This window comes from Mauremys reevesii, linkage group 10 (assembly GCF_016161935.1).
Source record: "Mauremys reevesii isolate NIE-2019 linkage group 10, ASM1616193v1, whole genome shotgun sequence".
NCBI lineage: Eukaryota > Metazoa > Chordata > Testudines > Geoemydidae > Mauremys > Mauremys reevesii.
The window spans coordinates 74,655,217-74,682,130 of record NC_052632.1 but is presented as its reverse complement, the minus strand read 5'-3'; the positions used below and the strand labels follow the sequence as shown (position 1 = coordinate 74,682,130).

Sequence of the window (26,914 nt, the reverse complement as noted above, 5' to 3'; positions counted from 1 at the left end):
TACTAGTGCTGCTATAATACAAATAATTAATAATAATAGAGCACCATCACTGTGCAGTCATGAGGTTTCTGATTGCTGAATTATTCCAGATGATGAAGACAGTGAAGTGACCAGTGAAGAAGTTGTGGAGGAACTTACTGCTGAAGGGGGAGAGAGGAGATCAAGGGATCACAAACTTTCCTCCTTGCAGCCCTCTTCTGGTGAGTATTGGAAGAAAGAGGCGGAAGGCAAAGGGGTGTTTGTTCATTGCCCCTAAGAAAGTGGCAGATTTTTCAAAACACTCTTGGAGGTTAGAAAATATTTAGCTTGCCACTGAAGAGAGAGCAAGCATACACGTGAATATAAATCTAACAGAGGTTGTTTTCGGGCTCGATACTACATGTCTCTTTGGACTCTTTGCCTTTAGACATGGTCATTTATAGATAGCATAACCAAATCCTCCCAAAAGGCAAATACAGCTAACTACCGAACGAAGGAGAATGCTCTGTCATAAATACCCTCTTGATGAGTGACTCTGACTATTCTGCAGTTGGTTATAATTTAACCATTTAAATCCATTCACTAAAAGTTCAACTACCCTAACTCTTAGCTGATGCCTGATCTAATCATCTGCTAGTGAAATAGGCCCTCAGTGCAATAATGCTCTTTGCTGGTCATCTCACACCTATGAAGGGACTTGATAGCTTTAAATCATTCAGCTGCTGAATGAGCTCTTCACCTCATATCTTCCAACCTCAAACTTGCATTTGATGACCTCTATATTTTTGATCCACTGTAAGTGTTCTGTGGAAATACATTTTGCAAGAAGTCATTTAGTTACCCTGTCCTTTGGCATTCTTTTCAGATGACTTGTAAATGCTGAAGTGTTAAAGAGGACTTGGATGTAGGCTAGAATCAGTTCAGGTTTAGTGGCATCTTGGCTTTCATTGTATTGTCTCTACTTGATTCAAAAGGAACCACTGTGGTCATTTTGTCTGACCATCTTATAACATAAGCCATACGACTTTCCCTGAATTAATTTGTGTTTAAACTAGAGGATATATTTTAGAAAAAAATCCAGTCTTGATTTAAAAATTGCCAATGGTGGAGAATTTGTCAGAACCCTTGGTAAATTGTTACAATGGCTAATTTTCCTCAGTTAATAATGTGTGCCTTATTTCTAGTCTGAAATTGTTTAGCTTTAACTTCCAACCATTGGATCCTGTTACCTTTGTCTGGTAGGCTAAAGAGCCCATTATCAAATTTTTGTTCCCTATATAGGTATTTAGTTTATAAACTTTAATGAAGTCACCTCTTAACCTTCTCTTTGAAAAACTAGATTGAGCTATAAATAGAGAGGTAAAATTTCACTGTGTGGAAAATGCTAAAATAAGTGATATTTTATTCAAGGCCTTCACTTCCTGTGACTTCTGTAACTATTTCAAGTCCAGAACTTTCTGAAGATAAGCAAACAGTCTTTAAAGACTGATTTTTAAATGTATTCAATAAGATCCTACTTGTTCAGTCACATTTGTTCCTTCCCATAACGTTGTGTAGATTAGGGGTGTGTAAGAGGGTTGCGCCGGGGCTCTACCCTCCTGGGCAGGAGGGGAGCCACACCAGCTCACTACACGTCCTCAGTTCAACAGTTCAAGGAGGCTCAGGCCCTCTGGTGCAGGGGGCTGAGCAGCCACAAAGAGTTCAGGAAAGCTCAGGCCCTTTGGTGCAGGGGCTGAGCAGCAAACCATATATAGGCCCAGGTCCTTACACCTGAGCGTTGGGTGAGGGGGAAAACTGCCACCCGTGAGTGGGGTGGCAGGGGGGACGCAGGCCCACCCACTCCACTGCGTCCCAGCCCGGGGCCCTAGCAGCGGCTATCACCGCTGCAGGTCAGTGGGGTCCTGACCGCAACACACTGACATAGGCTCGTATGTGTCTGTAGCCTGACTGGGGTCAGCTGCCCCCGGGCTACTTCCACTTTCCCCCTCAGGGCCTACCTCATCTGTGGCACCGGTTCCAGGCCAGTCAACGAGCATGGGCTCCTCTCAACCAGGGCTTGGTGGCAGGTCCGGCAGCTCCTCGGGGAAGTCCGGCCCGGCATGCTCGGGCAGCTCCTCCGGGTAACAGCAGGGACGGGGAGGCTCTGATGGCTCCTCCTCGTAGCGGGCACGGGGGAGTTCCAGCGGCTCCTCCCAGTAGCGGGTGCGGGGGGGGCTCCAGCGGCTCCTCCTCGTAGCGGGCGCAGGGAAGCTCCAGCTGGTCAGGGCAACTGCCTCGAGTCCTGGAGGGTTCCCAGTCGCGAGCTCCCAGCGGCATGTCTGCTCCCTGCGGCGGCTGGGCCCTGACTGAGCTCTGGCGGCCGGCTTTTATACTTCCTGTCCCGCCCCTTGACTTCCGGGGGGCGGGAACAGGCAGCAGTGGCTCCGCCCACTTGGGTATCTGCTGGGGCACTCCCTCTGCTGGGCAGGAGGGGAGCCACACCGACTCACTACAGGGTGACAACCCACAATATGTGAAACTCATTGGTTTATAACTTCCTTCTCCATCTCAGGGTGGAGCTCTACATTTCTGGCTTCATGATTTAACTAGAGTGGCATCTCTTCCCACCTCTGTAGTGGTATATAATGGACTCTCGGAACACAGCTAAACTAACTCAAGCTGCTTAGCGGTGATTATTATTTATTTGTATTGCAATAATACCCAAAGACCCCAATCAGAATAAGGACCCTATTGGGCTAAACTCTGTACAAACACAGACTTAGAGTGAGCCCAAGGAGCCTAAAACCTAAAAGGAGCACAAAAAGGGGGGAAAAAGAGCAAGATAGTATGTACCAGCAAAGTTACCAGGTAAATGGATCAGGTATGTCTTATTAGAGAGGCAAAGACTGACCGTTTAGAAACAAGCAGTTTATTGTGGGAGTCGCATCTTTTTATTACTATGTCAGCTTCTGAGAGTTCCCTTTATTTGCTACTATCCTCAGTATTATTAGTTCATAAACCATTTTTCTGAAAATCTTCCCTCATCTTTTCAGCAGCAGTCCACACAGAATGTACATAGGTGCATTTAACTGGGGGCGGGGGTGCACACTTGATAGCTTCTGTAGGCTGAACACATTGCACACACACCAGAAGAGTCTTGCTTTCCTCCAGTCCCCCCCACCACCACCACCACACACAAAGTCCCTGTGTACCATCTTCCCGTCCCCCTCTATTTCAGGGAATTGTCCGATCCCCCAGCCCCCTCTCGCAGGGGCTCTGTGTGTCTTTTCCCCCCGTGCCAGGGTCCCCCATTTCATGGGCTCTGCATGCATGACTTTTCCCCCCGCAACATTCTTAGTACTTTTCTTTCTTTCCGGGAGTCTATAGAAGAATGCCATCAAGTTAAGTGAAGGACCTTCCTCCATTCATCCAAAAAATATATATATAATTTTTTAAAAAGATAAAACATAGTCTGGTGACAGTTTTTTGTTGTTAATATTTACATGCTGTACCTACATATTTATGTATGGTACTTTATAGTGCATTGCGACTCAGAAATCATTGTCCTCAGCCATCTGTCTCCCATTTCTTTATGCATGACTGTCTGAAGGCCTCTCCATGACATTTCCACTTAACTTGATCTTGCTTGGGTCAATTTTTCCTTTTCTAGCCTGCTAATAAATATCTGTTTTTATGATGTGAGATGACTTCGGTCTCAAATTGCTTTATTTTATGGTGTGTAACCACTTGAGAAGATTTCGTGACAATAAGACAAATCAATCATGGTCAGTATGTCAGTTTAATGCTTGCCATGCTCTTTCAGGAAAGGGGAAAGATAAGAGTTGTATGCAGGAAAAGAGGGAACAGAATTATTCTTAACAGTAGGTCACTGTGGTAATCTACTGGCCCAGAGATATTATACTTCCCACAAGGGCCTGGTTTTGTCAATGATGTTTATTGATGCCCCTGTCTTCTTTGTGGTTATTTCAGTCTTGTCCTCCCAGGACCAGTTGCAGCCCATATTCTCTCCGCCTTTGGATGAGGCTCACTCAGACGATTCGGATGATAATGTAGTCTCTCCATCCCTGCTGGTGAAGAAAAATTACTCCCACTTCTAAGTTCGGGGGGGTTCTTCTCATTCCCTTCTGCAGGCCTGGCTCACAAACAAAAGAAAATGTTTTCTTCTTTCTGGCAAGATAAAGCAAGTAGAGGGTTAAAAGGGGCAATGTCACCTTAAAGCCATTGTTATTTCAGCCATGAAAAATCATTCAGTTTTATATAACCTCTCTACTGACTGTATCTCTCTAACCTCATTACTGTATTTCTTTCCTGTTCTTATTGAGAATGGGGGAATTACACTGTTCAATAGTTGTGCATCAGCAGGATCCTTACAGTGCTTTGATGTGCATAACGCTTCACAGTTAGGAAAGAAGAGAAGGTCCTTGCCCTAGAGAGTTTACAATCTAGAGGCCCAATCCTGCAACTGTTGTCCAGTTTTTACTCATGTGAATAGTCCCATTGACTTTAATGTAGAGTAGATGTGGCTACAAGAGATGAAGATAGAGATAGGAAGGAACTGCATGCATTGGGCAAGAGGATGCATGCACAGTGTTCTCGAATGCATGTTTGTGATCATCAGCTTGTCTGTGCTGAGCGAAACCAATGTCATAAGATCCTCTCTATTTATTTAATAGATACTTAATTTTATTTTTTTGTGCTAAATATATCCATTATGTGCAGAACTTAGTTTAAGGCTTTTAGAAAGCTATCTCTGTCATAAGTGTATTATACCATAAGTGTGTCTGCAGTTGAACTTAAATTATTGCATTTACCAATTATGTATTTTATAGTACGTATTGTGTACTGCATTGTCTGTGAAATATGTAACCATGTAACCCATTACATTTACTATAATAGTATCCATGGAGAGAATGCATAATGGTGGGGAGTGTTGTGTGAGGGATCCTTCGATATGTAAGTGGAGCAAAGCAGAACCACAAGTGGATTATGCAAGGTTATCTTTAATGTGTGAAAATATTTCACAGAGGAAATACACTGTTATGTGTTCTGTTTTAGCTTACTGTACTTTTCAATGTCTGAAATGTCATCTATACAGATGGCTCAATCTGCTGAACACTACTGTATTATAAAATCTGAAATTATTTTTCACCTGTATGTCATCTTCTATCTGAGGTTCATAACATGATTTATAAACATTAATGAATTTTTCACCCCTGTGAAGGAGGTAAAGATTATTATCAAGAAACTGTGGCACAGAGTGGTTAAGTGACCTACCCAAGGCCACACCGACTTTCTGTTGCGCTCTTGATTCTCAGTCCTCTATCTAACCTTGTCCCATGTTTCCTCCATAGTGGCAGAGAAGTCGAGCTGTCAATAAATCACAGGACTGCTTACACACACATGCAATTTGTGGGGCGTGAAAAGGAATATTGCATTCTAATGCTGACTGTAACTAAAGAAAATATACTTTTTAAATGCGCCTTCATTCAGTGTTGATTGAGCAGGAGTACAAATAGATGTCGCATACATCAGAAAGCAGTCGCATGTTTGTAAATATTCTGTAAATATGTTCGGTAACTCAATAGGATTCTTAGGGAGTCCACCCATTCTCCTGAGTAGAGGGCTAACACTGCATTTAGTTGCTGCTTGCTAAGGATGTCATCCAGGCGTTCTTGAGTCCCTTGTACACCCAAACCACACGTCTAGATATAAGATTTTTATCACATTCTCTCCCTCCTTCTCTTTTTTAAATTAAAAGTCAGTCAGCATTGTTATGCTGAATACTAATAAGTCAGTTCTTCATTGCAATCAGGAGACTGAGACTGTGCTTTATCTGAGGTTTATCATAGTCCATGCCAGTACTTTCAGCCAAAGAGGAAACTGGATGGCTGCAGCACAGTGCAGCTGATTTCATTTAATTCCATCAGTGGAAATGCTGTCTGCACTATTTCCAGCAGCAGTTGTTGGGAGCTCTCCATACCCAATGCAGTCTGTAGAATGTCATTTACACTCCCATTGGATAGGGTATTCCTGCGGTTACTGCAGTCACGTGATATCATCGGGGGAGGGGAGAAAAACAGTTATGTTGGCTGAAGCTGAAAGAAGATGTTTTCCTTCTTTTTCTGAAACAGTCACATAAACTATGAGAGAGATTGTCAGCTAGTTAAAGTGGTGGTAGGTCTGTAAAAGTTGCTTATGTCTAAAATTTTAGGTCTTACACCGTGGTTAAGTGCCATGGATATGCCTGTAGAGACTAGAAAGAGCTCAGGGCTCTGACCGATTAAGGGGATAGTGTGTGGTACATGGCATGTGCTAGGGCCAAGACTGGACCAGAATGGCTTCCCAGCCTCTACTCTGTGGGGAGATGCTTGGATGGTGAATATAATGGATAGAATACTCTCTTAAAATAGTAGGCAGCAATAAAGTGCTATATAACAAAGCATTAGGAACCAGATACAGAGCAGAGAGGCTTTCATATTCACTAAGCAGTGAATCATTTTAAAAGGCTATTTGCAGTCAGATATTAGCATCAGCAGACAAGTTCCAGGATAGAGTGGAGGGAATATCTCTCTGACGCACAGAGTGAGTTCGGGGTAAAGGAGACACAACTTTGTGTAGGGTGGGAGAAATCAAAATGTGTTTGGAGGGAGACTAATTTAAAGTTTGAAATCTGAGCTGTCAAAAAAATGATGTTCCCTTGAGTACTGCACTCCTGCTCACCTCTTAGTTTGGAAAGTAACTGCATTCATTTTATATCAGAGCCCTGACCTGATATGGGCAGAAAGGAAAAAGCTACAATATTAGTAGCTTTTACTGTTGCTTTATTTTATTTTATTTATTAAAGGAATACATTGAAAGCAATATATAAACACCGACTAACATTGCGAGCTTTATTTTATTCCTATATGTCTTTGAGTGTCAGTAACAAAAAAGCTGAGAGGAGGCTTGAAGGAAGGAATACTCAAAGTAGATCACAGCCCTACATCCTCTTTCTCCCAGCAAACCCACCATGGAGACCAGGAAATGAAAATCAGCGTAGCTCAGACCTGTCTAGACACAGTTCCTATAAAAATTCATTCAAGTCCTGAGAAATAAATGTTTGCTGCAGAAGGCACTGATAACCTCGTAAGGGCTTCAAGGCCTGAATTAAAATTAAACTCCATTATAACCTATCTAATCTAATTGCAAATTTTCCATTTTGCTGTTGTAGAAGTGCTCTCTGTGCCAGTGTTGCCCATTTTAAATCTATTGGATGACAAAATGGACATTAGTGTGCGTTTGTGTGTGTTTTAGTCAGAATACAACTTTCTTGAGACTACATCTCCTCCATTTTCTTCTTGGTCCTGAAGTGCCTATGCTTGTAAATACATTTTAAACGTGGCATCTAGGCCTGATATGTTTATTGTGTTCTGCAAAGAATTAAAAAAACAATTCCAAACAAAAGCAGTTTTTAATGTAGATTAAATGTATTAACCTTGGAACACTAGGAAGAGCAAATATATTTTATGATCTTTTAAATATTTTATTTAGAACTGTGCAAATGTTGTACATAATTTATACGGAGATCTTTTGGATTTAAAATCAATTGCTATATATTATCCTCTAATTATTGAACTTTATAAATAAAGTTTATGTTTATAAATTAATTGTTCATGCATAATTGCATCAGTAACTGCCTCTGATTGCGTTATTACCCTAACTCATAATGCATTAAAGATGTGGTCACTATATTTTCAGTTGGGTCATTGTTCAACCCTATGCCAGAGGTTGTCTTGCTGCACCAGGTGTGCCTAGTCCCTCTTTTTATGTTCCACAGGACAAATGAGGAGATGGAGTGGTAGAAAAATGAAGATGGGAATGGGGTAAAGTTTGTGTTAACTCTACTCCTAATGTCCTCATCTAAGTAAGTAGAGAGAGGAGGGGAATTAAGGATGAAAGACATTCTTTGACTCTGTCCAAAGCACAAGTGAAATTGGCAGAGACGATAGATTCATATGTCACATATTTGTTTCTGGTGTTCTGTTGAAAGGAAGAATCCTGAAAATGTACTGTTAAAACCAAAACTGCCACTGCCTCAGTTTTTCCTGCTTTGTGCAGCCAACAAGAAGTTTCATCTGTATCTCTGTGTTATGGCATAAAATGCAAGGGTAAGACTAAAAAGAAACTTCATGCCAACTGCATGAAGCACTTACTGTAAGCAGAGAAAGATGAAGTGTGCAGGTTTCCTGGGTTCTTGATGCTGATAGAAGTGGACTGACTTCTCAGTAATCTCCTTTCCTATTATGGGTGGATTAAGACTAACCTGGGCCTGGATTACTCCTGGGGGAATTCTGCGCCACTACGGAATGCAGAATTTTTCAGAAATTGATATTGTGCATGCAGAATTTCCTTTCCCCCAGAGAAATGGCTGCAATGCTGCTGGCCACCACTAGGGGCCACTGGACCCAGCAGAGCCCAGCTCACCGTAGAAGACACTGCCAGAGGGAGGGAAGGGAATTACAGGGTTCCGAGCAGCTGCAGTTCCCCGCACACCCTGAGAGAAGGAGATGGCAGCGCACAGGAAACTTCACACAAGCCCTGGACCCAGCATCAGGCTGTTTCTCCCTCTGGATTCCTGGCTCTGAGGGGTAATGGGGCAGGTGTCTGGGCTGGGGGCGGGGCATGGCTGGGCTCTGGGAGGGAGTGGGCAGGTGTCTGGGCAAGGAGGTCCCTTGACTGGACTCTGTGGGGAGGGGGTGTGGTTATCTGATCTGAGGGGACCCTGTGACTGGGCTCTGGGGCCCAGGGAGTTCAGGTGTATTGACATGGGGGCATGGCTGGGTTCTGAGTGGGAAAGAGGTTGTAGGTGTCTGACCCCTGATTGGGCTCGGGGAGGCGGCAGAGAACAGAAACTAGGTTGTCATAGGGGTTTCTTTAACTTTCTACTTTTGGGGGAATTTTTGTGGGTGTCTGTATTGTTACAGTAGGGTGACCAGATGTCCCGATTTTATAGGGACAGTCCCGATTTTTTGGTCTTTTTCTTATATAGGCTCCTATTACCCTCCACCCCCTGTCCCGATTTTTCACATTTGCTGTCTGGTCATCCTATGTTACAGACATACTTGCTGACAGGTATTTTGAAATAAATTCCCAAAATAATTGAAACTGGCATGATTATGTAGTGTTTTGACAAATAAAATGTGCAGAATTTTAAAATATTGTGTGCAGAATTTTTAATTTTTTGGTGCAAAATGCCTGCAGGAGTAGTCTGGATTCACCAGAACCATGGAGCGCTCTGCTTTAAGACCAGGCAATGGTGGAAATGCACAGAACAATACACTTAGCAGTAGGCTCCGCAATCTGCTAGAAAGCAGGCAGGAATAAGAATCCCAGGGTTGCAAAGATTTGGGGTTAATCTGCCTTCATCCCCATCATTTCTGGATGTTTAAACTGTGTTGGGAGATAAGAGAGAAGGAATTGTGCGTGGGTGTCTCTGTTTTTTGCTAAAAAGAGCGACTTGGTGAAGAGTCCCATGGAAAATAGGGAGAGCTGGCATTCCACTATATGAAGAGGGAAAATCAACCAGTGCCAGGAAATGAGACGACCATGATAACTGCAGTTAAGAGAGGAAAGCCCTGTAGCCATGTATTACTTGCTTCAGCCCCTCCCTCCTCCGTGCTGGGGAACTCCCCTTAAGGGAGGATGGGCTGAGGGGACAGCCCTGGCAGTGTGGCTTCGTTAGAGGGAGTAGGGACTATGGGGACCCAAGGCTAATATGGAGGCACAGGATGATCTGTGGGGCTTGGGGACCAGCCTCTGGGTAGTGGTTGGTTTTTCCGCTCAACAGAAAAATGCAGAGGAAGCTCAGTGAGTGGAATCCTACAGTTTCCCAGCCCTGACCCCAGGAGCACAATTTGACTCAGCAGGCGAGAAGGTCCTGGCTTGACATAGGGCATATAATTTGTGGAGGGGCAAGGGCAAAGTCAGTTTGGATTTTGCATAATTAGAAGGTGGCATCCTAGCATTTCCCAAGATGGAGTAGGATGGCAGAAATGCTGCTGAAATACACGTCATACTGACTTCTCACTGATGTCCTGTAGTTTAGCCCCCAGCCTCAAGAGGGTCATAAAATGACCTCCTAGCATTAGTCACAGTACAAGCCTGCATTTTTTAAATCTGTATGTGGGGTAAAATCTTTCCTACCACATGCAAGATCTGATAAACAATACGCTAGTATGGGCTTCACAGCATGATATAGTCTGAATTATCCAAACTCAAAACATAACATCCAGGGGTGTGGGCCTACTTGTTGCGTAATATGCTTCTATAGCACAACCAGAAAGAATTACATTGAATAAGTAAAGAAAAATGTACGAATGGTTTGGCTGACGCAAGAGAGTCCCATGAAGAGTAAGTGCTTTTATATTTACTAGGTCTATTTGCATTTTTTCAAGCTATATCATGGGCTGAAGTGGGCCACCCTGTTGCATGTCTTGTTTTGAAGGTTTACATTGGCCTTAATCTCACTGTCTCTTCAATACCTTTCATTTTGGAAATCTGTTCCTTTTATTGATTGATTGACTGATTGTATCTGGTGAATCTTTAACAAAGCTAATGAATTACAAAATTGTTGCTACTGCTGCACATTAGCAAACTGTAAGTAACTAAATCTCTCAAGGACCATTTTTTCAGCAGGATTGCCATCTAACAAGATGACATTTGAAGTTGGCTCCAACTGATTGCGGAACTTTTTTTATGTAAAGGTGAATTACTTGCGTCTTCTATTCCTATTGTGGCTATTGTGGTTATTCTATTCATTTGTTTTGGTGATAGCGGGAGAAATACCCTTTAAAAGAAAAATTAGACGGGGAAGAGGCCACTAAAAACTAATCAATGGGGGCCGACAGCCATTGGTTTTCATGTAATCAAGAATTACCTAAATAGGCTCACGTAAGAGATAAAAAAAAATCTAAGCGATCAGAGTCCCTTCTGCCTTCAATCATAGGAAATACCATAGCTCCTCTATAATAGAAATACGCCTAGTATTAAATACTGTACTTGATCTCTACTTCCTAGATCAGTGGTTCTCAACGAGGGGTACACATACTCCTCGGGGTACGCAGAGGTCTTCCAGAGGGTACATCAACTCATTTAGATACTTGCCTACTTTACAACAGGCTACATAAAAAGCACTAGCAAAGTTAGTACAAATTAAAATTTCATATTACAGACAATGCTCTATAAACTATACACTGAAATGTAAGTACAATATTTATATTTCAATTGATTTATTTTATAATTATATGGTAAAAATGAGAAAGTCAGCTATTTTTCAGTAATAGTGTGCTGTCACTTTTTTGTATTTTTAAGCCTGATTTTGTAAGCAAGTCGTTTTTAAGTGAGATGAAACTTGGGGGTACGCAAGACAAATCAGACTTCTGAAAGAGGTAATCCGGAACAGTTAAGAGCAACTGTCCTAGATTAAAGAGTGCATCTTTTTCTCTGCATTATATTTTCCCTTACACCTGTTACTGATTTTATGAGGCAGCTTCAAAGCATTGATACCTCTTTGTTCCCTTTAACCCAGCCCTCATTCCAACATCTTTATGTCCAGTTCTCTCTTGTAGCATACAACTGCAGGTGAGGCATGTTTACTACCATTCTTCAGCCTACAGGAGCGACAGCTTGTATACCACTTTGATCCTCATGATGATACTATTGTTATTCTGTCATTTATACTCTTACTTAATTGTATTCAGCTTGTTGTAATTCAAACAGACTGAAATACTTTGGAATGATTTACAGCAGTGCTGTCAAACTAGGTCTCAATGTTGTTTTGATGGCTCTATGTTCAATTTATTGCTGACTGAGAGCTTGGTGGATGCAGAAGAGATTTTTTTTCTGTCCATGGGCAGGAACATCTGTAGGCCGGATTCCAACCAAGAACATTTCAGCTTATAATTATGAGACATAAATACCTTGCCACTGGTTACCTGCATGAGGATATTTCCAGCTTTCACAATGAGCTCTGTCAGCTACTTGTCCTAGGATTGTCAATTGCAGCTTGTTGAACTAACGGTAAAAAATCTTAAAATGTGTGAATCCAAAATAATGTCTGCCTCCTCCTTGATGGCACTTAAAACAAAACAAAACAAAATGAAGCAAAACACTTTGACCAGAATCCTGCAGTCCTTGTGCAGGAAAATGGGAATTTTTCTTACAAAGGGGCTGAAGGGTCTGGGCTTTTATAGTTCATAATTACTCCTTTTTAGCAATGCTACTGTATGTCTAGCCCTGAATCCTCTGTGTTTTAAAATCTACTTACCGTTGATGATAAGGATTCCTTTAAACTGTTTTGGTCTATGCAGAAAGCCCCTTCTCAGTAAAAAAAAAAAAAAAAAGACATTAAAATCAACTATATATTTCAAAACATTTACAGAAACTAACATTTTATCCTAGTTTTTCAAAGAGCCCATTTTAGTCTTTTGCTTTCCATATCTATATAAGCTATACTGGTGCAGACACTGTAAAATCCTAAATTGCTTTTGGATAACATGGTAAAACCTCTCAGTGAAAATAAAAGTGTCCATGGTCCATACTCATCTGCTCGTATTTAGAGGATAAAGTTGTAGGTTTTATACTCATTTTCAAATAGAGAAACTAAGCTATTTACAGATTTTGTAGCTTGATTTATGTCATAATTGCTCCTAATTCTAAAATTATTTAAATTGACCAGTGATTCTCAAACTGTGGTCTGTGGAATGCTTATTGGTGGCTCATGAAAAACTGGCTGGTCACATGGTGCTGGCTGTTTTATTTTTTCCAGCTGCTAAATTGCACTAAGTTATACTTAAAACATGTTGCGTTCACTCTTTCATGTAATCAGTTCATGTGTTGCCACAAGGATGTTCTACAGTCACAGCTGAGAATGCGTGGTTCCTGTGATTACCAGTGGGAGGCAGGTGGTCCATGAGATGATCTCTGTATTAAAATGTGGTCTGTACTATAGAAAAGTTTGAGAGCTCCTGCAATAATAATAGACCACGTGCCTCTCTACAGTAAGAATTCACTTACATATGGGAACATTCCTTTATAATGAAAAACAACAAACATTTTTTTACAAGTTTTAATCTCCATAGAAAACAATATAATCTTTGTAATGAGGCTGGTGAAATTGTGATTTCCACTGTTCCTGCTTGTGGGCACTGGCTGCTTGTTATTTATCATCCCTATTTACTGCAAGGTCCTGAAGCTAGTCAGATAATTTACTTAGTTTTCAGTACATTTCCCAAGAGGATACACTCCACTTCTTACTTTTTGAATCTAAAAATAGTGTTATTTAATTTTTGTTTGTTAGAGAATGTGAAAGGACCCTCCAGCTTAATCAGGTTGAAGACCTTAGGTAAGTCACAATGTATGAATGACTCTGTTAAGAGCACAACACATGATCTGTTGTGCTATGCATAATAGTCAATTCATACTTAAATATTTAGGGGTTTATTTAATGCAAGGGTCTGATTTATGTACTGATTGTCCACCAAATCAAATTAAGGACCCAGTCCAAAGCCCATGTAATTTGTGTCTTTTAATTAACTTCAATGGGCTTTGGCTCAGGACCTAAAGAATGCCAGAAATTTGTTTGGATTAATAGATTCCGAAGGTAGAAGGGATCATTGTGATCATCTGGTCTAACTTGTTGTAAAACACAGGCCATAGAACTTCTTCACAATAATTCCTTTTGATCTAGAGCATGTCATGTGCACGCTACTAGTGTCATCTCAAGACCTAAGGTAAAGTGTGAAATTGCTGTGTCCTGTGTTGTGAAAACTCTGCTGTAAGAATCTTGAAAGTGCCTAGTAGGACAGCTATCAAGGGGATGGGAAATTGGTTTGGGCATCCAATGATAATAATTGTGAGTTTGAACTTCCCCGGGTGACTGGATAAAGTGACCCTGCTTGGTTCTGTGTCAGAGGGGAAAAGATGTGACAAAGTGGGAATCCTCTGTAATATTTGTATGAATTCTATTCATGGCAGTGACTTGCTTGACTAGAGCTTGTTACCCAGTGGTGCTAGAAAGTTTAAAAGCTGCTCTTGGGGCAGAGCAGAAGACATGAGGTGTTTGTGTCACATAACTGACTGGGGAAGTATGAATGGGTTGTTAAAGGACTGTCTGGAACCTACCCATATGAATGGAAGATCTGGAAAGACAATGGGAACCTGAATGACTGAATATACTGTAGAAATTATTTTGAGGAAGTTTTATGGCCTGTGTTTCACAGCAAGTCAGATGAGATTAGCAAAATGACTCATGTTGGCCTTGGAATCTGACTATTAAAAAAAAAAACTCGTGAATGGGTTTGGAGGATAGAAAAGTGGGTATGAATTTCAACAGTTAAGGTGTTTACATGTTTTCAGGAGAGAACTTAAGATACCTAGCAGGTTCAAGTCCTTGCTCTGCTACAGACTTCCTCTGGGCAAGTCTTTCTGTGTCTCTATTCCCCATCTGAAAAAAAGGTCTGACGGTGGTACTTTACCTTACAGGGGTGTTGTGAGGAGAAAGACATTAAAGATCATGAGGGGCTCAGATACTACAGGGATGAGGGCCATATAAATACCTCTAATAAACAAGTAGGATGGGGACTTAATACTTTTTAACACTTGCCTATTTCTAAATACTTGAGTCTAAAGTCAACATTAAAACACCCTCTGACTTTTATGGGGGTCAAGATTACACCCTTGGAGTTCTTGTCTTCATTGTTCCATATCTGTGCATTTCTGTACACCACACGAGGTATGCTAGTAACTCCTTGTTCAATTTGGAATAAACAAAACCATTGACTTTATTTATTCGTCTGTATTATGTTTGACATACTATACCTGCTGCTCACTAAAAACTCTATATTACATTTGAAAAAGTATAAATACTGACCATATTTGCCAAAGTGGATCAGAGTATTACTCCATCAAGCTCACTATTCTGCTTCTATCATTAACTAAGACTCAATGTTTTGGTGCTTCAGAGGAGAGTACTCCCTCCTCTAGATAATGTACCTACATGAATGTGGAATGCTGTACAACATTTGTGTTTAAGGAAAAAGGACATTCTGTACTGATCCTTGCAAGCAATTAATGTGAGATTGGGTTAACCTTTAATGAGCTTAGGTAGCTTGTTCTTAAAGATCAGAGTTATCCAATCCTCTTTACTTTTGAATTTCTCACATATGTTCCTCGTTCTCTTTCTTCGGGCACTCCTGCAAATTTAGAACCCCTCAGCATGCACAAGTTTAGATTATTTTGCCCAATATTAATTACATTACAGTTATGAAAGTTTAAAATCATCTTTCACAGTGCTGCCTGGTTCCCTAATGTACTTAGATCCATCTGAAGTTACTCATGATTCTCCTTAGTTTTTCCTAAACGAAATAGTTCTGTATTGTCAGTAATCTTCATCAACAGTTTATCCACTTTCCCCTTCAAACCATTAATAAATATATTGAACAACCCTGATTCAGATACTGGGCATGAATCCAGTCCCTGAGCTATCCCACTACTAGCTTCTCTGTCTTCTGAGAACCATCTAATTATTCTAATACTGTTTTCCTATTGACTAGTGAAATGGAGAAAGACAGAGGATCTGTAATTTCATACCTGGGGCAAAGAACTTTACATACAAATAGTCTGTTTAGAGAATCTGGCAGAGTTTAGCCCTAATTTTGACCTATATTCAAATTGATTATTTGGGGGAAAAAACCTATCAATTCCAGCACTGCAGGTGAGAAATCAACACAACCATTTTAGATTGTGTTTTTGTTTCTTGCCCAAGAAGGGTGGGAGGACTGAACACTTTGGTGTTTCTTCTTCTGGTAGAACATGACGAGCGCACAGTCAGTTTAACTCTAGCTCCTGTCAAGTTTTAAGAACAGCTCTCCTAGCACAGAGAATGAAACTGACTAAGCGTCATTTAGTTTCCCTTAGTGCAGAGAGCTCAGCTTCAGATGGAAGTAAAATGAGCTGGATTTAGGCATCAGCTGCACTGTGCAGGTTTGATTTTGGGGGCAGGAGAGAAGAGATTGGGAGTAGGAGGAAAGATGTGGGAAGAGATGCAGAGGATGGCTTCTCTACATTTAGCTATCACTGTTAAATAACCTGCTAGCCAAAAGATGTAATTGTAATTTCTGAGTTAACTTTCAATTTTGTTGCTTTCTCTGTCACTTTCTAGGATTATTGCACACGTTCTGGAAATTGTACACACATCCTTCCTCCTTTAAAACATTTGTTCTTTAGACTTGTCTGTAGTACAAAAGGTTATTGTGCACAAATATGATTGTGAAGAACCAAATTAGTTGATATCATGCTGACCAGGGGTTTAACTATAACTAGATGATTTTATTATTCCAATATTTACCTAGAAGTAATGACTAAAGATGTCAACCAGGTTGAGTCCCATTGTGCTAGGTGCTGTACAAACATATACTACATGATGCAGATAGGTACATTTAGGTGCCTAAATACCTCTCAAAATCTGACATTACATTTTGTAATGTAGACCATTTAAAGAGTTTAGGAACTGATTTGTTATTTATTTATTTATTTGTAGATGAGGCATTAGGGAAGAAAGTAAAATTCTGGAATGGGTGTGGAGTGTTTGTGATAATCCCAGAACTGGAGATTGCTTAATGTTGCACAGTGGTATGATTGCTCTCCATAATGTACGATGGTGCCTTATGATGATTCATAGCAACACCTGTTGTTCTACATGGTTCCTTATGCTATGCTCATCACTGTAGTATCTGAGTGCCTTTCAGTAGTACATTAAGTAATGTAACTATACATCTATGACATGTTGTTTGTTCTCTCATCTTCTTCCCTGGGGCAGAAACTTGAGCACTGGAGTAACTTGTTTGGGTAGCGTTTTAGTTTTTTTGTTTTTCAGTATATATTGCTATGTATATATGTTAGAGAAGGCAAGGTCAAAGACATGTCAGCATTACATGAGTAAGTAATGTCACACGCACTTGTATGGCAATGTAATGATGTGATGAGAAGTTGCAGGTATGTAATGGCGGCGCCATGGTGATGTGGAAAGACGTACTGAAGCGTGGTGGTGATGGTGCTTACACACCTGCAGAGTAATATGGAGCAACAGTGAATGGTTGTAATAGAGTGTAATGATGGTATTTGGCATATAATGGTTCAGGGACATGATACCTTGATCCAGCCTGACCCTGAACCTGCTGCTGCTGCGGGGTGGGAGAGCTGGGAGGAGTCCTCTCTCCCCACTGTAGCCCCGGGTAGCCCCACTGCACCCCAAACCCCTCATCCCCAGTCCCACCCCAGAGCCCGCACCCCCAGCTGGAGCCCTCACCCCTCCCCCGCACCCCAATCCTCTACCTCAGCTCTGAGCCCCTCCCCCTGCCAAACCCCTCAGCCCCACCCTGCCACATGAATTTTGTTACACAACAAAATTCATTCCGCACATGGGTGGGAAAAATTAGATGGAACATTGGTGCCGGCCCATGTTGGTGCATACTGTGATATCCTATGGTGGTGTAGAAGTACCATGAAGGTGTGTGGTACCACAGCTTGTGTTGGTGATGCATGGTTGCACGGTTTGGCGTGTGTGGTGTTGGTGCAGTGCCATGACAATGCACAGTGGTAGGGTATGTGGTGGCCATTCAGTGAAGAGGTGTCCGTGGTATCATGATGCATGGGCATGGTGGCCATGTCGTGATGTGATGTGATGTGACGGTGCAGCAATGTGGCGGTGCAGTGGCATAGTGATGTGGTCTCATGATGGTGCAGTGTCGTGGCAGTGGAGTGGCGTGGTGGTGCAGTGGTGCGGCGTGATCGTGCACTGGCATGGTGGCGATGGTGCGGTGCAGTGGCATGATGGTGCAGCTAGGGTGACCAGACAGCAAGTGTGAAAAATCGGGACAAGGGGTGGGGGGTAACAGGAGCCTATGTAAGAAAAAGACCCAAAAATCGGGACTGTCCCTATAAAATCAGGCCACCTGGTCACCTTAGGAGCAGCAGTGATGGTGCAGTGACCTGATGGGATGATGGTGCCGTGGCCCGTCGCTGCCACAGGCCTGGGCCGAAGCCCCCCGCCCCCGGCCTGAGACCCCGCACACTCGTCTCACGGAAGGCGCCCGGGGGCGTGGCCGGCGGCGGCGGGCGGCACCAATGGGAAGCGGGAGGGCGGGGCCAGCCGGGAGGCGGGGAGTCTCCGCGAACAAAGAGCGAGCGAGCGAGCGGCCCGGGCTGGCAGCGCGGAGCCCGCACGGGAGGGAGCCGCTCACCTGGGCCGAGCCGGCACCGCCATGCGGGGGAGGGCGCCGCCCGGCAGCAGCGGGGGCCCGGCCGCCTGAGTCCGGGGAGCCAGCGCGGGAGAGCGGAGCCGGCGGCGCTTCCTTCCTTCCCTCCCCCCCCTCATGGCAGCGACAGGCGGCGGCGGGTGAAGCGGGGGCCGCGGCTCGGGTCTCGGAGGGAGCGGTCGGCAGGGCCGGGCCGGGCCGGGCATGGCGGGGGTCAGCTACTCGCCGCCCTGGTGGGTGAGTCTCCTGCACCGCCTGCCGCACTTCAGCCTGCGCTGGGAGGCCGCCAGCGCCGACTTCCGCCCGGAGGACGCCGAGTACCAGCAGGTGAGGGGCCGGCTGTGGGGGGAGGGTCTCCTCAGGCAGCCCCCGGGGGGCTTGGCGTGTGCTGCCCCTTTCCCACCCCATGGGGTAGATCCACCCCGGGGGGGCAGTGTCTGTCCTGCGGGGGGCCCCCACCGGGGTAGATCCGCCCAGGGGCAGGTGGGGGAGGGTATCCGGGGGGGGGGCCCACCGGAGGGCATCTTCCACCCCACCCCGAGGTAGATCAGCCGTGGGGCAGGTTGTCTTCTTTGCCTGTAGTCTATAATACATCTCTTCTGTTGTTCTCCCCGCCCGCCCCCCCCCCGCCACCGGAGAGAGGCAGGAAATTATTTAGCCCCTGGAACAATGAGCGCAGACCCTGAGTTCCTTTGAGAGCAGCTGAAGCTCTTCCTCCTCTCGGGGAGGGTAAAACACCAGCCCCTTGGGCCCAGCTGCCAAACGGGGATGGGGAGATGGCTCCTCGGGGCTGGAAGGGTGATGCTGCCCAGGTGAGGCACAAGCGCGTTGCCTTCTGTCCTGTGGCTGAATAAGTCCTTGGCTTGCCTAACAGCTGGGGTGCCACTTTGTACAAAATAGCCCATCCTACGTAGGATTGGAGCGGTGGTTCAGAGAGTTCAGCACCCTGCCTTTGTTGGGACTCAGTGACATGTTCAGTCTCTCTTTCTGAAGCCATCTAAAATGCTTGGTAGACAACAGATGGCTTAGTGGCTACATAGGACCAAGTGTGTGAGAAGACACTGGCAGGATACTTGTGTCCTTTGCCTTGCTTACCCTGTACTTAGGTGACTTGCTATCTAATTGGAACGATAGTGGAGTGGATCTGTATATTCTAACATCTGTGTTCTCTGCTGCCATCTTAGACTGGAGCTGCAGTGATTCAACTGCCTCATTGTGCCACACTCTTTGGCTTTGAAAACACCATTTTGCTTCACTGAATATATACTTAGTTCTGTAGGGCACCACAATACCATAATGCAGAAATGGGAAGGCATCTAAGCAGTGCTTCCCTACTGTAAAGAGAGATGCTATAGGAATATTTTAGCTAGCAGTATTTTTATTTTTAAGTAGCTTCAGATTGCGGGATTGATTATAGCAAAGACTATTCTTGGGTCTCTCTCATATGTGTTTTTTGTTTGTTTTTTTGTGGGAGGGGGTAGTTGGCTACAAAAATGTCTATGAATCTGAGAGCAAAATTGTCTTCTGAGCTTCAACCTTGGTCTTTCTTTTCTTAACTCGTCTGAATTTCCTTGGTTGGAGGAGAAATCAAGATGTGCAATGTTTTTGTTTAAAAAAAAACAAAAAACAAAAACCCTCTACATATTTCCAATGATTTTAGCTCACTTCTTTGGTCTGAGGTAGTTGCCTCCTGTAGTGAAACAAAGAGTGTGAGGTATTGAAGAGGAGAAACACAAGTGTAGGTTGGGGAAACTGTTCTTGGATTGTTATGAAAGAAACACACTAGTCAATCACTGAATATATATCTGATATGCTTGTGTTTTGTTTTTAATAGTTTAAAATAGAAGCAGTATTTCCAAGTACTGTATCCTCTGTGCATGTATTATAAAATACTTTCTCACAGTCGTTCTGTTGAGGCTTAGTGTGACAGTGAAGTCTCTTGGGGTTGGTAAACCTCTTGTTGTTCCTGCCTCACACAGATGCAAGAAGAGTGTGTGCTAGTTAAGGACTTGTTTTTGCCATTGCTATATGGCTATTTTAACTCTTGTCAAACCAGAAATCAAGGATGTAAGTTGTGTGTTTTGAATGTCAACCCTGCCTACTTCAGTGCTGTTTATGTATAGCACATAACCTCTGCCGCTCCATCAACAAATGTAAAGATAGTAGCGGTGTTCCATCCTGTTGCTGACTCTGTAATAAAGATGCTCTGATTCTGTAAATGGAAAGACATGTCAATGATTTGCGTGCATGTGTGCAAAGCATAATATAATACAGTAAAACTAGAAAATTTAACCTGGTGGTCAAAGTAACATTGCAAACACTCCCTTCCTCTATAAATTGGTCTGAAGGTCTCCTGGTTTGAATGCTTGTTTTATCAGTATTTTGAGTATGAATTCAAATATCCTTTTGCTCCATTTACAGTTCACACTGACTTATCTCCCCTCCCTCCCCCTGCTTAATACAACACAAGTAACTTAACATGCTCCATTCTTCATGCACTTTAAGTACTTAATATAGGCACTTCTGTTTAAACTGGTTCTTGGAATTTGCAGTTTTTTTTCCTCTGAGCATTTTCCCCTGCTCCCCTGGTTTTCCTGCTGGTGCGTTTTTCCCTTGCCCCCTGGTTTTCAGTACCTAGGAAAAACTACCTATATTAAATATAAGCATGCAGTGTGGCAGCTTGTAGCTAACTGGAACTGACAGTAATGCTGGAAACGTCATAGGTGCACTCTATCCTTTTGCTCTCCTATCTTCAGTAAGAAAGGACAGGAGAATATGCTTTTATCAGTTTCCTGAGAATTGTTAAGCCACTAGATAGTTAGACCCTTGTCATGAGCTGATATCCACACACTTACCAGCAGGGCTTCTGAGTAAATCAGAATTGGAATGGAAATATTTTCTTAAGGAAACTGCATCCTGTTCCTTCATCAGCCCGGGGGGGAGGAGAAGAACTTTCTTAGTTGAAGAAAAGAGGATATTTGCAGTTTCCCTTAAATAGACTAATAAAGATGGATACAAGAGAACAGTTTCAAGATCACCCTGTTTCATCCAAATAGGAATACAGGAAATGCCTGGGCTTTAATGGCCACTGTAACGTAGCACAGAATGGTGGCATATCAAACATAGTATCGATGTAGCCTGTGTTTTGTAAGTGTAGTGTGGCTGCTTTGTTTTTTTTTTTTTCAGGTGAATTGGCAAGATCCAAATAGGTCTTTCCATCTGCTATGATTAGTGTAATGAGTAAGCTTCCATTGTGCTAAATGGTTTCTATTTGATGTCTGCTGAAACCTGTGTAATGCTCATGGTGGTTTTAAGTTCAATCCATTCTGCTTGTCTTTGAAGTCTGAATCCTTCCTGTGTCTACTGGGACCCTTGTGTATGCACATGTGGAGCTTGTAATTGGTGGCTCTGTTCTGCATGTAGTGAGACAGTGCTGTCCTGTCTCTGAGGGGAGGGAATACTCTATGCTTGTTTGCCTGGAGAAAGCTGTGACCATTGTGTTGTAACTGGGACTACATCCTTTTTGTCTGAGAACATGAGGTATCCTTGTGGCAACAGTGTGCCATAGTCTGTCTGACACAGGGGTGTGTGTGTGTGGGTGTGTGTATGGCTATACCCTCTGTTGGCTGTTGAAAGACTCTAAACAATCTGTGGTGTTGGCTTTTCATGCCCTCCCATCTTCTTTCACTATATGTTCAACTGACAGGTTAGAACAGGCTGTGCGGGAAGAGGAGAATGAGCCCTCCAGGGTGGGTTAGGTTGGTTGTTATTGAAGAGCTTCTCATTTTCTCTACTGGTGTTACTACCTAAAGTCCGTAGTGGCCTTTTAAATGCTTCACGTCAATTGCAGTAGATTGTGCATTCCTCCATATATAGAGTTGGATATGTAACTAGGGGAGACAAGGAAAGGAGACAGTAGTTATGCAACTGCTAACTAGATTAGGATGAGGGAAGAGGTATTTCTGTTTCTGGGGAGGGACTCTACTTTCATGTTTCTGGTTTCCATGTGTTGCTTTGAGGGTTGCATCTACTGAAATCATTCTCTAGAGCAGTGGTTCTCACAACAAATTTTTGGATGGCCCCAGAGTGCGGCCGCTAATTCTTGCTGATGGCCGCTCTGACAATTTTTCCTAAAATACTTTAACTTTGTGAAAAACAAATAAATATGCACATGTCCAAATCATTGTAACTGATGTAAGGTTTTTTTCAAACTCAAGTAAAAAAAAATTCAGTTGTCTATTCATTATTGGACCTAAACAGAATAGAAACACAAGGTGCTTTGAATGTTTTGGTGGGGTGTGTGTGATTTTTGGTTGTTTTGGGTTTTTTTTTTAAGACTTGCTAGCTAGTAAGTCTGCTGTGAAAAATGAGATTTTGTATAATTGTTAATATCACGTTTCACAGCAGATTTACTCAAGCTGAGGGACAAATTAAGCTCTGGATGACGAGGTGAGTAGGGGACCAAGAGATGATAGGGGGATAGATGGGAGGGAGGGGAGATGGGGGAGGTGAGCCCAGAGTGAGAGCCTGTGGCCCCTGGTGCACAGGTGAGGACTGGAGGAGGTAGTGAGGGCCGGGAGTGTGTGGAGAGGTGAGCCTGGAGCCCTGCAGCTGCGGGGTGGAGCCTGTCACCCACCACCCCAGGGCTTAAGCCTGAAGCCCGAGCCCTACACTCCCCAGGAAGGTGGGGAACTCACACTGGCCGCCTGCTCCTACAATTTGTGGCTCCAGAAGGGGACAGAGACCAGCCCCTGCTGGTAGCCCTGGGGGAGGGTTACTTCCTCTCTTTTTTTTTTTTTCCCCTCCCTCCCATAACCCAGAAAGCTGTGGCAGCAAGAAAAGCCTATGGTGGCCGCATTTGAGAGAACCCTGCCCAGGGGTATCCTATCGGATAGACCAGTTCACCCCTTGCATGGATCAGTGAGGTATAACCATTATATCTTGAGTTATAAGCAGTTGTTTCAGCTGTATCCTCCTCCTGAGTCATACTGCAGTGTTCCTTTAAAGCTTATTTTGCAGCAAGTCATAAGGTGGGAAATGGAACCGAGCCTATGTTGCTTTTGACAGTGCAGTACTATCTCCAGTTCCTATGCTTTTTACTGTCTTAATGAATTTCCAGGAGATGGTCATATCAATGCTGTCAAATTACCCTTGGATCCAGTCCACCAGATCGGTAAGGTTTCTCTGCAGCTTGTGCTATTGTCCCTGACTAAAGCAATGTAGGAATGTAAAAGCTGTTCATTTATTTGCCCAGGTGGCTTGAGTGTTCCACCACTCAATTTATGGTGCTGAGAGTAGAGCTAGCCAGAAGCCTCTTTCAGGAATGTCTTGCCTACTGGAAGGATGAGCTGAAATCCTTAAGAGGCTTCTTAACACAGCAGAGCTGTTGCTAATGGGATGTCCTAGGAGTGACTGCTGCTTGGTACCAATACCATCAAAAGGGAAGCTTCAATAGTAGCTGTTAACGTATTTTACTATAACTGTTCTTAACTCTTGTAAGCACTCGGATGTGTGGTGTTTTATAAATAGACTTGGAAGGATTAGATTTTGATTGGTAATGTTGGCAAACATGGATTTCACCACGCACACACACAAACTGACATATTTCCATTGATTGAAGTTTATAAGTAGGCAAAATAAGAAATGCTGCTTGAGAACTAATTAGAATTTGATTTAAGGATATTTACTTTCTATAATTTTGACATGAGATGTTGACAAGTTGTATATTTTAACAGTTATAAAGCTTTAACTCTCTGAATCTGTTTACTAGTGTTAAAGAATGTCTGACCGCTCTCTAATTTCCCACAACTTTGAACATTTAAGTTGATAAATGCTTAAAAAATATAGGTATTTGTCAATTAAAGAATTCTGCTAAGCCTATTTATGAACAAATAAGGGCTATTAAAGCTTACCCACAGCTTTACTTTTATGCCTTAGTCATTACCTCAATTTAGCTCTTGCAGAAAGCTGATAAAACATCTCTGAATCACTGCAAAATGGCAAAGTCCACTGAAGTCTATTTCACTTGTGACTAGATTATCTTGCACCTGTAGAGCATTTTGTTCTAAAAGGATCTAACTACAGCATCATAGGCTTTGTCTAAACTGTTTTTCTTAAATTCCACCATTACTACCACCTGTGTGGTTCCTTGGAAAGGAGCTAGAATAGGCCTCCTCACAATTGCGGTCTAGAATAGATAGAGTGCAGGCAGCCTCTGGCATTTGAGTAGTCATGTCACCTATACCTGCTCTGAACAAGGTTAGATGACATGGTGATAACCCAGTTAAACAATTGTTTATGCCATTCTTTCCACCACTGATGGAGTTGAAGTGATGGTGGCACTGGGTCTACACTAGACTAATTCTCTCCTCTGGGGGCAATCCCTACTGTGATGTCACCCAGCTGTTCCCTTGGGTACACCTCCACCTCTACCAGAGCTCGTCTGTTGTAGTACCGTCTGGCAACTCTGCTAGTCAGGCTAATGGTCAGCTTGCTGTACCAGGATTCTGGAGATGGACTAGCTTGGTGCTATGTTAAATTCTACTGATGCTTCGCTTTGGTTTGCAGACTTCAGTTTAGTGCATGTTTTTTTGTGTAGATTTTGAGGCGGGAGGGAGTTCAGCAAGACAGATTCCATCTGGTACTTTCTGGCTGTACAAGGTCCTCGCCCTACACGTAACTTTTTTTTTTTTTTGAGTATTTCTTGGATGGAGAAACTCGGTGCAGACTAAGCTGCCAAAGAACTTGGATTAGAGACATTGTTGTAGAACTCCTCTACTGTATTGGCATCTCACTCCAATCCTGAAACCCAAGAGCATTTCTGTAAATTCAAAACACATGGAGTTGGATGATGTGTTCTTGTCCTGTTACCAGTTGGCTCAAAGTCAGAGGGTAATCTGCCTCTTCTCGATGGGTTAGTCTTGAAGTTTCTTTCAAGGATAGATGGCCTGTTTTCCAGGTCAGTTCTATTAGCCTGAGGTAGCATTAATTATTTTCTGTAATATCAGGAGAGGCTGGGTTGTGGGAATCCATTCATTGTTGCTCTCCAATGAAGCTAAAGTTGCGTTTAGGTCTCTCAAAACTGTGGTGCCTCCCCCAGTTTCCCATGGACTAAAATTGAGTAGCTATTATGCCTCTGTCAGCGGATGGATATTGCAGCCTGATTGTCATTCTTTGTTCATACAGGGGTGTGGAGGTGGTAGCATGGTGTAGCAACATAAGGTATTTAAAAAGCTTTTCTAGCAAACCATGCAAGTTGAGGTTTGTGTGGGCTGTGCATTTAGCTCTGTAGCAACATCTGGTGTGTATAGTCAGGAGACAGTGAACTCTTGCCAGCTTTCTGTCTGCAGGGTCCCTTGCTCACTGATCCAGGCTGCACCCCTGCATTTTCAGCTAGTCCCCTGAGAACTGTCTGTTGCTGGAAACAACAAACTTCTGATTAGGGGTAAGCTAATCAGAACAACAGTTGCTGAGAATGCATCATTTTAACAGATCATGGTGCATGCAAATGGCTACTTGGCTAGAGGAAGGTCTAACTCTTGCCCATCTCATCAAGGCAGAATGTGGGATTAATGTTAACTTCATTCTGGAGAATGCACATTGTCTTACCAGAACTGTTGAGCTCTGGTTTTAGGAAATCTTTACAGAGCATATGTCTGTTAGAAAGTATCCGGCTGGGTCTTAGCTGGAATAAAAACTTAAGTTAAAAGCATTAGAAGTCTAATCAGCTGATGTAAATTGAAACCCTTTTTTCCTGCTGGAGAGACTCTTGCAGAGTATGGTCAGGCTTTTTACATCCTTGTATTTATCTGGTGTAGGTCAAATTTAAGAATTAAATCTTTTTTTAAAAAAAATCACAAACTGATGCCTTATTTATAAATCCTCTGGTCGTGTTTCTGCACTGAGCTGCTTGCATTTGTCTTACTAGTTCTGTTTCCTTTTTGGAGTTTAAGTAAGTAGTTATGCCTATAGTGTAGGTGTAGTCCTTAAGCAGACAGCTGTCAAGTGTTGGAAGAGGGTGATCTTGTTGGTCTTAATTATTTTGTGTTTCAAAATGCTGAGAGTTCCTGAAATGGTCTTCATTTCCTTGGCCTGGTGAATTGAACATGGTGCACTTATCACTTTGTATATCTAGAAGGAATCATGCCTGTTGCTATATGAAATTTTTTTATTTTTTATTTTTTTTAAGGTTGGGGAGGAGCTGGGGGGCAGTGTTGCTTATTGCTATAAATCTTGTCAATTTTCAGATCTGAGTACAGATGGGTATAAATATTCCAGTGTTTAGAGGTGGCTGTATTTCTATCCCTCTTTCCCAGGGCAAAAACTGAAGGCTTGGGTAGTATATTAGGTGCAGCTCACAAACACAATTTTACATTGCCAGAGGACTCTTGAATCTAGCTTCTGAAACTGACTTCTGGTGTCAGAGGATGAATGAATGGCAAGCAGAACTGACTCTGCTCTTCATCCTTTGCTGCTTTGCCTTTCTTTGGATAGGCATTTTCTTGCCTTATGTCTTATGCAAAGCCCTTGTTTAAATGTTTAATTCTGAGCCAATACATCAGTACAGTTTCAAGCAGAAGCTTGTGTGGGATTTTTTTTAATAGACTTTCTTTTGCATTCTGAGAGAGTGAGAAATTCTCACT

At 42.9% G+C, this 26,914-nt stretch overlaps 2 protein-coding genes and 1 long non-coding RNA gene across 21 annotated transcripts in view; 2 read left to right on the top strand and 1 right to left on the bottom strand.

Moving 5' to 3' along the window:
- Window positions 1-8,281, top strand: part of IQCE (IQ motif containing E) — a 44,344-nt gene extending 36,063 nt beyond the window's left edge. For 13 of the 18 annotated variants that reach the window (XM_039492091.1, XM_039492081.1, XM_039492076.1 and 10 more), the window contains 2 exons: window positions 90-200; window positions 3,949-5,935. In XM_039492091.1, coding sequence (XP_039348025.1) covers window positions 90-200; window positions 3,949-4,076 — 239 coding nt within the window. In that variant the 3' untranslated portion in view covers window positions 4,077-5,935. Of the gene's footprint in view, window positions 1-89; window positions 201-2,530; window positions 3,324-3,948; window positions 5,936-7,795 lie in introns of those variants that run through there. The other 5 variants (XM_039492079.1, XM_039492082.1, XM_039492087.1 and 2 more) reach the window with 5 other exon arrangements.
- On the bottom strand, window positions 4,019-12,359 carry LOC120373536. The gene is made up of 4 exons (XR_005585576.1): window positions 12,284-12,359; window positions 11,952-12,093; window positions 5,254-5,346; window positions 4,019-4,146 (listed from the first exon to the last, which is right to left on the bottom strand). It is a non-coding gene; the product is annotated as an uncharacterized LOC120373536 (long non-coding RNA).
- A 5,836-nt stretch (window positions 12,360-18,195) lies between these two features.
- Window positions 18,196-26,914, top strand: part of TTYH3 (tweety family member 3) — a 99,170-nt gene continuing 90,451 nt past the window's right edge. The window contains exon 1 of one of the 2 annotated variants that reach the window (XM_039492093.1): window positions 18,196-18,599. In XM_039492093.1, coding sequence (XP_039348027.1) covers window positions 18,477-18,599 — 123 coding nt within the window. In that variant the 5' untranslated portion in view covers window positions 18,196-18,476. The remainder of the gene's footprint in view (window positions 18,600-26,914) is intronic. The other variant, XM_039492094.1, reaches the window with a different exon arrangement.